This window comes from Narcine bancroftii, chromosome 2 (assembly GCF_036971445.1).
Source record: "Narcine bancroftii isolate sNarBan1 chromosome 2, sNarBan1.hap1, whole genome shotgun sequence".
Classification (NCBI taxonomy): domain Eukaryota; kingdom Metazoa; phylum Chordata; class Chondrichthyes; order Torpediniformes; family Narcinidae; genus Narcine; species Narcine bancroftii.
This window is the reverse complement of record NC_091470.1, coordinates 318,058,016-318,068,731: the sequence shown is the minus strand read 5'-3', so window position 1 is coordinate 318,068,731 and position 10,716 is coordinate 318,058,016. Positions and strand designations below refer to the sequence as shown.

Below are 10,716 nucleotides of genomic sequence, written 5' to 3'. Positions count from 1 at the left end.
CCACACTTTTTAAAAAATGGTGAGCAAAGACCATTTTGAAATTAAAATAGCTTGCTTGCTGTAATGAGCGTCGAAAGAAAGACTTGTTGATCCAAACCAAGGCTTCTATTAACTAAAAGACTGGAGCATATCACAAGTAGATCGACCAGTCCAGAATGACCTGGTCTGGCTAGGAGCAATCCTTTAAGACCTGCCAGTAGGTGTGGCTACACTCAACCAATCAGTCATCCTACACTACCATCTGTACATATACACATTGGTGATAGAATCTGTACTATCACACTTGCTCTGCCTCCAGCCAAACTGGGTATAACACAGCATTGACTTGAAGATTGTCTAGACTTGCCCTATGTAAAAAAAAAAGTAGGATATTTATAACACAATTTATCTACTGAATTAAGGAGGCAGAAGGTGCTATTAGAACATAGAACATCTATACAAGAGCAGGCCCTTTTGCCCACAATGTCTGCAGCAAACAATGCCCAAAACTAAAACTCTGCTAGCTGCGGAGGATTCCTTTGGGTGCTGGCAGCACTTTCTCTGAACCTATGCAACTTACAAAACTTGCCAATGAATGCAAGTCTGCCACACACTTTACCATCCTTTCGACCTGCTTATGACTTTCAATGAGCCCCCCCATTCCCTCTGCACCTCAGTGCCATCGAGTCCTACCATTAACTGTACACTCCCCACCCCTGCCCTCACATGACATCCCAAAATGGAAAACCTCTTGTTTCAATTAAACCATCTGCCCTTACCTGTAACTGAACTTTGAACTGTATATTCTTTTAGTTCACTCTGCACAGTCTATCAATCTACCAAACTGTCATCTGGAAACCTCCTAATCTGCCCTTTCCATGTACAAATTGCAAATAAAGGTTTTCAGCATCCTCTCCCTGACCACCCATACATCTGAGTTCCTGATCGCGGACCCTCTCCCCAGCTGCCTGCATATCCGGGCTCCTGATGCCCTGGCCTACCTGTGCCTGAACTCTTTTCAATGATTTTTATGTGGCTTATTCCAGGAATACATGATAAGACTGTTGCAGGATGTCTTTTTTAAACTGTACATGCATGTTGACCCGACTTATGATAATTTCAATTTATGATGCAAGTCCCAGAACCAAACCCCATCGTAAGTCGGGGTCTACTTGTATACCACAAACAGGGATCCAACATCTCTGCAGAACTCTGCTCATTCTCCAATTGGAATAACACCCTTCCATTGCTACTGTCTATGGATAAGGCAATTCATTCTGAATCCAATAAATGCCCCATGGATCACATGCTGTACATCTGAATTTTCTTGATCAACTTAAAAAAGGACCTTGTTAGCTGCCTGATGCCAGCAACATCGACAGCTCTATTGTCAACTACCTTCAGCACCTCCTCAAAAAATAATTTGTAAAATATGACCTGCACTTCAAAGCTATGCTGATGACCCCCCAATCTGTTTATGCCTTACCAAATACTCACAGTATTGGAGAAGATATTATCCAAGAATCTTCTCCATTAATTTCCTTCCCACAAGGCTCACCAGTCAAATTGTTGAGGATAGACTTGCTTTCCTTCTTGAATAAAAATACAATTAGTTACTCTCCAATCCTCAACAACCTTGCCTGTTGCTAGTAAGAATGCAAAGATCTTTTTCAAGGGAAGGCCCCAGCAATCTCCTGTGGCCTCCTTCAATAACCTGAAATATATCCCATTAGGCCCTGGGACTTGTCCACTATAATGCTTTTCAGAAGACACCACCAGTTTTTTCAAGATTTCAAAATGCCTTAACATGTTACCATTCTGCTCTCACATTTCTTAGTGAATACAGATGTGAAGCACTCTGTGTACATTACCTACTTCCTCTGACTCCAAGCATAAAAATCTTCCTTTGTTCTTTAAATTTGATTTATTAATACATGTATTACAAATCAATTACAATGATATGCAATCCATTTTTTCTCATGACAATTTTTAAGTTTTACTACCTCCCTCCCTACCACACCCTCCTACTAAAGAAACAAAAGAAAAAGGAAATACTCTTCAACTTGTATGTTATCGGAATTATATAGAAATATCATTTCTAATAGTTAGCAATGAATATATTATAAATATTGCATAGTCAACTAGGGTTCTCTTTGCCATGCTACTACTGTACTACCAATTATTAGATACCATATTACAAGAGAGACCAAAAGATTATTTCACTAAATACTTATTTAAAAAAATGTAATACTGATAAAAACAGAAAATATATTAAAATAATATCTTATCATCAAAATGAAGTTGTAGAGTGAATAAAGGAATCACAAAACAGACTGGCTGGTTATTTGAAGACCACATCTTCAAAAAAAATCTTTAATCCTATTTCTCAAATTTAAGTAATTCATTCTGGAGGAATATAACTTTGAATTTCATTATACCAGCATTCCAGCATTAGGCAAGTTTCTAATTTCCATGAAACCACAATACATTTTCTAGCACTGCTAATGCAATTTTTAAAAATTCTTTTGAGGCCAGCTAATATTTGAATCTGAAGGTATAACAGAGAAATCTTCCAATACAGGGTTTTGAAGTAACAAAATCCCCATTACTTGCTTTAAAAAAAAAATATCAAGTTAGTCCAAAACTTATTTAATTTAGAGCATGCCCATGTGGAGTTGTATGAAGGTTCCACAATCCTGTTCATGTCAAAAACATTTATCTGATAGACTCAAATTCAGCTTAAAGCTTTTGAGGTGTGATATTTAACTGATGTAAAAAAAATTATACTGAACATTAAAAATACTTCTCACATTATCATAACATATCTCAGACCAATTGTCATCAGATATAATTATATTTAAATCTTCTTCCCACCTATTTTCGGATTTAGTCAGATTAGTCTTTTTAATCCCTTTTAAAAGTAATCGGTACATAACTGATATATATTGTTTAACATTCAGATTAGTTATAATACCTTCAATTTCATTGATTGGTAATAATATAATGATGCTAAGTTGTTGCTCAAATATGCCCTTAGTTAGTAATATCCAAACATAGTATTGTTTTGTATTCCATATCTGTCTTAATTGGTCAAATGACATTGTCTATCCTGATAACAGTCTTTAATATATCATATTCCCTTATTTGACCAATCAATAAAATTCTTATTACCCACCATAAACTATAACAATCTATTGTTTACTAATGGCATATTTGCTAATCTGTATCCATTTATTTCTATCAACCCACGTGTCTCATGCCATACTTTAAGTGTCTCATTGAGGTCTCCACTTCCCCTACTAATAAAGTTTCATTCCATTTGTATATCATCTCTTGACTTTTGCTCTATTTTACTCAATTCAGCCTTTACCCATGCTACCTTATCTTCCTCTTTAAAGAGAAACTGTAATTGTGCTGCATTATAGTAATGTTCAAAATTAGATAGCTCTCCAAGTTAATTTTTCTATAACAATCCTTGGCATTTTACCCTTCCATAAAAATTTCTGAACAATTTTATTTACTTTTTTTTTTAAATTATTTGGGAACATTAATAAGTAATGATTGAAATAAATATTGGACTCATGGAAAGATATTCATTTTTATACAATTAACTCATCCTATCAAAGTTTATAGGTAAATCTATCCAACATTTTAAATTTTCTTCAATATTTTTTTAAAAATAACAGTCCATAATTAATTTTATAGAGTCTAAAGTCATGTTTATTCCAATACCCAAATATTTTATTCCTTCTTTAGGCTAATTAATTTTGAGGCTTGGTGACATTTTAGATGATCACCTATTGTTACTTCACTCCTACTCCAATTAACCTTGTAACCAGACACTGTCCCATACTGTTCTAGCAATTCTTGCAAGTGATTTATTGAATTTTTAGGATCTGTCAAGTACACTTTAACATCATTCTCAAATAAACTCAATTTATATTCATTTTTTCCCAACTTTTATACCATTTATATCAGAATTCAGTCTAATCAACTCCACCAATGGTTCAATTGCCAGAACAAAAAGAGCCAGGGATAAAGGACATCCCTGTCTAGATCTACCCAGGCAAATATAGTTTGACATAATACCATTAGTTATAATTCATGCTCAAGGTTCCATATACAAAGCTTTAACCCACTTTATAAACATACAGCCTAATCTAAATCTATCAAGAGTATGAAATAAAAAAAATCCAATTCAACTCTATCAAAAGCCTTTTCTGCATCTAATGCCACTGCAATATTAATTTTCCCTTTCAATTGTACCCAATGAGTCAGGCTTATAAATTGAGTCATCTGCCAATTTTCAATTTCTAATAAAACCTGTTTGGTCTTTATTAATTTTGGTTAAAAAAATTTCAATCAATTAGCTAACAATTTTGTCAAAAGTTTTGTAATCTACATTCAATAACAATATTGGTCTTCAAGAAGCTGACATCAATGGATCTTTGTTTTTTACAAAATTATTGTTATGATTGCAGTTTTCAAGGAGTCAGGTGGATCACACATTTTGGTCAATCGTGTCAGTATTTGCATGAAAACAGGGATTAAATTCTTTATAAAATTCAGATTTGAAACCATCTTCACCTGCTGATTTATTAATTTGCAAAATTATAACCTTTGCCACTTTAAAGTACCCAAACTCCATTGCTCACCTGTACTTAATCTAGGTAACATAACCCAATCCAAAAAACTCAAGATTTTCCCATCATCCTTTAATGACTCAGACTGATACAGGTAAGAGTAAAATCTTCGAAACTATTCATTTCTGTCACTAGGTTTGTATGATAGTGTCATTTCTTATTTTAGTTGCAACAATTACTTTAGATTGCTGTTCCATTTTTAGTTGCCATGCCAATACTGTACACTCTTTCCCCTAGTTCATAATATCTATGTTTAGTACACAAAATTAATTTCTCCAACCGAGAGGTTTGCAAAAGTATTTGATTGTAATTTTTTTTCTTTATCAACATTCTTTTTTCATCTGAGGTATGTTTATGTAGATCCTTCTCCAATATTGTTATCTCCTTTTCCAAGATATTTACCTGACACACAAAATCCTTTTTAATTTTAGCAGAAAAGCTTATTATTTGACCAAGAATCTAAGCTTTCTTAGCATCTCACAATATAAACATTGGCCATTGTATTTTCATTCAGAGTCAAATAAAGTTTAATTTGATCTCTAACAAACTGACAACATTCCTTTCTCTTCAGTAATGTATTGTCAAATCTCCATCTACAAGTTGCCTTGCATATCTTCCAAATTAATTACCAATAATAAGGGGAGGTGGTCAGAAACAAGTCTCCCTTTATACTGAACTTGGTATACTCGACCTTGAAGTCTTTCTGATATCAAAAACATCTCTTGAATAAGAATCATGTTGATTAGAATAAAACAAATAATCACTCTCTTGGGTGCAGTCTTCTCCAAATATTCATAAGATTAATTTACCACATTAAATCTTTATTTTTATCCACAGCTTTAGATTTAATAACCGACTTTGATGACTTATCCAATAAAGGATCTAAACAAAAGTTAAAACCCTCTCCTACCAAAATATTGTCCATAGCTTCACTCAAGATGCAAAAAGGTTTCCTGTATAAATTTGCTATCATCCAGATTCAGTGCGTATACATTCAATTGTGTCCAATGTTCTGAATATATTTGGCAATTAATCATTACAAATCTTCCAAATGGGTCAAGAATTGAATCATTTACAATTAACAGAATATTCTTGTGAATCAAAATCGCAACTCCTCTAGCCTTAGAGTTAAAATGTGATGCAACTACTGTACCTACTCAATCTCTATTTAATTTTGAATGTTGTTTCTGACAGATGTGTCCCCTGCAAAAGTGTGAAAATGTTGTTTCTGACAGATGTGTCCCCTGCAAAAGTGTGATATCCACCTTCGTTTTCTATACATGGGATAATACTTTTTTTTAATAGGGCACTGAAGCACATTAACAGTATGACAAATTTCAGTTCATTAGCCATATAGTATCATAAATAAACAACCTCTGGTCTCATAATACAATTAATTCCTTTAACTGCCAAATCCTCAACTATAGGACAAAACAAAACTGAATTCCCATCTGCAGCTATTTAAGTGCACATAGTAAACAATGGTAAACCTCCAAGCAACGCCATAGCCCACTTGGACACTGCCAGCTCCCTCCATTTTTAGTTGCTAATGAATTCGCAACAACGTCCATAATTCTACAGAAACCAGTCACAGGGGATCCTGCTCCTCAGTTTTAAAAACCAATTTCTCTATTAAAAAAACAACAGTGCATTCAAGCATACAGACACATCTTTCAGAAGAAAAACAAATCATGGTCTTTCAAGTGGCCTGTCTTCCCTCTTTTCTTAACAGGTGGTCTTTTGGCAAATTCACGAGCATTCGCTGGGTCAGAAAATACTCTACTTATTTCATCAGGGGTAAAAAAAATCAGAGAATCTGGATATTGCAAAATTGTATTCCCCCCCCCCCCCCCCCACAGTGTACTTTTAATTGGATTGAAGCTTTTAAGTTTCTTCAACAATTCAGCACCAATGTCTGGGTTAAGAAAAATTTTTTTCCATCCACATCCAACTAGTTCTTAATCAAACTTTGTAGCGGAGAAATTTAACTAAAATAAGGAATGGATACTCATCAGGTTTAGATTTATAGACTGCACTCATTCAATTTGATTTCACCATGAAATTTTTCACCAAATATTTGGAGTAGCCATCGTTGCATAAATTGTATATTAGATCCTTCTTTCAAACTGACCATTTTAACATTGTTTCTTCAGCTAAAATTCTCCAAAATGTGTTTTCTTCGCTAATTTTTGGAGCGAGTTCTTTAATATACCTCTCATATAGACCATCCATTTGTCCTTGAAAAGCAGTGTCTTCCATCTCCTTTTTAAAAAAACTTTTCTTGTCTCGTTTTGTCTCTGTTGGATCCCTTTTACCAGTTCATACACTTTGTTGATTTTAACATCTTGTCTAATTAAAGGCAACTGTGAGAGTTCCTTTATAATTTTCATCAAAGAGCCAGTGACTAGCTTTTGGTATCGTTTAAATGCTGCAGGATCAATCCCTTCCATAGCTTACCCTGGTAACTCTTCTTCACTATCATTATTATTACCATCACTTTCTTCTATTTTTCCAACTGGCTCATCTATTTCTATTTCCCCTGGTTCCCCCACCAACTGCTCCTCCTTTCTCAGGTACCTGAAATTCAGTCTCCAATGTTGTTTGTTGGTTTCATTCTTCATTGTGGCTTCTTCAGTCTTCTGGGCCTCCGCTGCTGTAAGCAGCCACTCCGTCATGACCTTTGATTCCTTTGGAGACCCACCCACACATGCGCGACTCCTTGCATACTCTCAATTTAGTCACTCCCCTCCCCAACTAATCCAGGCATCCCTGATTTGTAGGGACCCCCCACCCCATCTTGCTGGATGGGGATCCTAGTCACCCAATGATCAAGTTGAGGTGCTGCAACTGTAGGTCCCAGCTTTTTTTGGCAAGGTAGGCCCTTCTTTGTATGTTTGCTATCCATCTTTCACCTATTTTTATCTTCCTCTTCTATTGTCTATTTTGATGCCATGTCGATTGTGTTCTGTATGTCTTATCATTCAGTTTACTGGAGTTTTAAATTTGTTCTGTTCAGTTTTTGGTGACTTTTTAAAAGACTTGTCCCAGAGAGGCAAGTTTTCCACTTCTAGCCTCCACATCATCACGTGACATTCCCCCCCCCCCCCCACCTTTGTTCTTGAGTGGTATATTCTTTTCAAAGTTATCCTCATATGTTTAAATACAAGTTGTTCATTGAACACATTTTAATGTGCTGTCAATAGAAGATATTTGTTAATAATGTCACTCTGCACAATTTTCTCACCAATGATCTGCTTCTGCTGTTACTTTACAGATTAGCTTCTAATGCTAAAGTAGCATTTCCAAGTGTGCAATCAAGCTAGAGTATAATTGAAAAATTCCCACTTGTCAGAATTATATCTTGCACAAAGAAGAAATCATAAAATAGCACAATCAGTACCCCCACAAAGAAAAAAAAAATAAAGCTACACTGCATTCTACTTCAGATAGAAGAGTGAAAATCTTGGCAACAGGTTACTAATTATTTTAAGGCAATGATATGTTCAGGATGAAAAATGATTACTGCTACAGCCAATACCAAGCCCAAATTAGTACTTAGCTGACAGGCTTTTTGCACAAGAAGCGGTTTCGTTTAACAATGAAGTCCAATTTCAAAATTAAACATTGATTTGGTTGAAAAATACATTGTATTTTACAATAAAGTACCAACCAGTAGAATATTATTTTAAATCTGGCTTTGCTTCCCATTGAACTGTGAAGCCAAGGCACTATTAAAGGAGAATCCGATTAATCTTGCTTTGTACACAAATTTATTAAAGCTGCATCAATTTGGCTTTTCTTGCACCGTTTGTACATAGGACCATTCTTTTTGCACAATTTTCATTGTTATTGTAAAGTTAAATAACTTCCAAAACACAAATTGTAAGGGCTTGCCAGCTACTTTGGAAATAATTTCAGGTAGGCCAGCAGTAGCATAACTGTGTAATTGTATTATTAAACATATACAGGGTAACAAAACAACAATTAATATACACTTGATTATTGCCCACTGTTAGGCAAATGTGCTTATATGCATATGCCATTATCTTCCCAGAATTAAAATCCCTCCATTTTAGTCATATCTAAAATTAAGATGTTATTTTTCATGGAGGGCATCACAAAATAATTACAAATTAGTATAATGCTCATTTTGTTGTTGTTGCAAATCTATGCCAGGTTCACTTATTCAAGAGAAAACAGCGTTTAATGCCTCCATCATACCATCTCAGAGAATGCAGACAATTATTGTTTTCTTTAAATAATTAAAAAAAATCTCACCATAACCTACAAAATTAACTTTTTAACCCATGCAGGTTACAAAATTTAACCAAAATGTCATAAAAAGAACAGTCCTAGTAATACAAAATACTGAAGTGGGAAAACTCCAGTGGAAAAGCAGCAAGTGTGGTTCATCAAAAAGCCAATCCAATCCTTGTTCCAGGTCAAGAATTTGCCTTTCGATAGGTTCTGGTGCACACCACATCTCCCATGGTACAAGTCTGATTTATAAAGGATACAAGAATCAGTTAGATCATGAAGGTCCATGACATGGTCAAGTTACAATCTCCCCCCCACCCCCCCAGTAGATTGACTGACTGGGCAAGTGAAACAACTGACTCTCATGAGAAACAGGTTGAAGACATCAGCTTTTCTCATTGGTAGATTGACTGACTGGGCAAGTGAAACAACTGACTCTCTCATGAGGAAACAGGTTGAAGACATCAGCTTTTTCTCATTGATGGATTGACTGACTGGGCAAGTGAAACAACTGACTCTCTCATGAGGAAACAGGTTGAAGACATCAGCTTTTTCTCATTGATGGATTGACTGACTGGGCAAGTGAAACAACTGACACTCATGAGGAAACAGGTTGAAGACATCAGCTTTTTCTCATTGCTAGAGCATCTTGCAATGAAGCAATCAAAACCAAGTTACTTTCCATCAAAACCAAGCCACTATATAATGTGCAGAGGTCCTTACCAATATTAGGTCGTCATCCTTCAGCTCTCTAACCAGGGTTGTCTCTTTCCCATCCCACTGTTGCGTTTGGACCATTTTGCCTTTATCCATTGTCACTGTGGTCTGTTGTGAATGCAGGAGAGGAACATTTACCTCGAGAAGTCGGGGAGGGGGGAGAGAAATCAGGCAAATGACCGCGCTCGGCGCCCTGACTGGTCTACGCACCTTGGTTTTCCTCTGGTCAGCAGTGGTCTCCTCAAATTCCTCTCCAATTTTGAAATGAATCTTTGTGCTCTTTATCGTGCTGTCAGTGGCCACGGTGATGACGTCGCCCTCTTTAGAAATAGTAGTCGTGGGCTTGGCAATTTTGGCCAAGTTCCTCAGAACTACGTTCACTCCTGGAAAAGAAAGGCTGGAAATGCCCCTGGTTCCAAGCGTAAGGGAGAGGCGTCCGCACCCCCCTCCCCTCCAAACCCCTCCGACCCCCGCATCCCGAGTTCGCGCTTCTGGGAAGGAGAACGGGAGAGCAGATTTCATGCCTCTCCTCCAGCTTTCCCACTTCCAGCAGGCATCCGGCAAATAAATCCCCCCCCCCCCAACCCCACCCCCACCCCGGGTGCCTGGGCAAAGTGAGCGGAATGACTGGTCCACCTAGGAGGGCGAGTAGGACCAGCAGAGCTCGGCTGAAACCGGCGCAGCGAGACACTGCAGGGGCGGGAAAGGGGTGCACGGCAACAACACCACAAAAAGAGGAGCCGGATCCTCACCCAACTTAACCATGTAAGCCTCAAAATTCTCGGTGTTCACCAATTCCCACTTTCCAAGAAACGCCTCCACCATTTCTGCTGCGCTGGAAGCCGCCGGACAAGGACTTGGCAGCGATCGGCAGCTCCCAGGCTTTTAAACGCCAGAACCACGTGCGAAACCCTCGGACCAATCCCGAGGAGGAACGTCAGAGGGACCCGCAGAAGGTTTGTGACGGGGTGGGGGTAAAAAAAAATCGATCCGGCTGGCAAATGTTCATTCCAAGAGAAGGCACCGCACCCGAGCAGGTTGCTTCAAGTGCCCTGTCCGAGGAGTTTCAGGGGAGCCAGTGGTCTCCATTGCCATTGAGATGCTTTAATGGTTTGGAGGA

At 37.3% G+C, this 10,716-nt stretch overlaps 1 protein-coding gene across 1 annotated transcript; it reads right to left on the bottom strand.

The window, feature by feature from the left end:
- Positions 1-8,375: 8,375 nt before the first annotated feature.
- On the bottom strand, positions 8,376-10,460 carry LOC138755568 (fatty acid-binding protein, liver-like). Its single transcript, XM_069921778.1, has 4 exons — positions 10,349-10,460; positions 9,807-9,979; positions 9,603-9,704; positions 8,376-9,121 (listed from the first exon to the last, which is right to left on the bottom strand). The coding sequence occupies exons 1-4, from the start codon at positions 10,419-10,421 to the stop codon at positions 9,065-9,067; spliced, it is 405 nt and encodes a 134-aa protein (XP_069777879.1). The 5' UTR covers positions 10,422-10,460; the 3' UTR covers positions 8,376-9,064.
- Between the last annotated feature and the right edge of the window lie 256 nt (positions 10,461-10,716).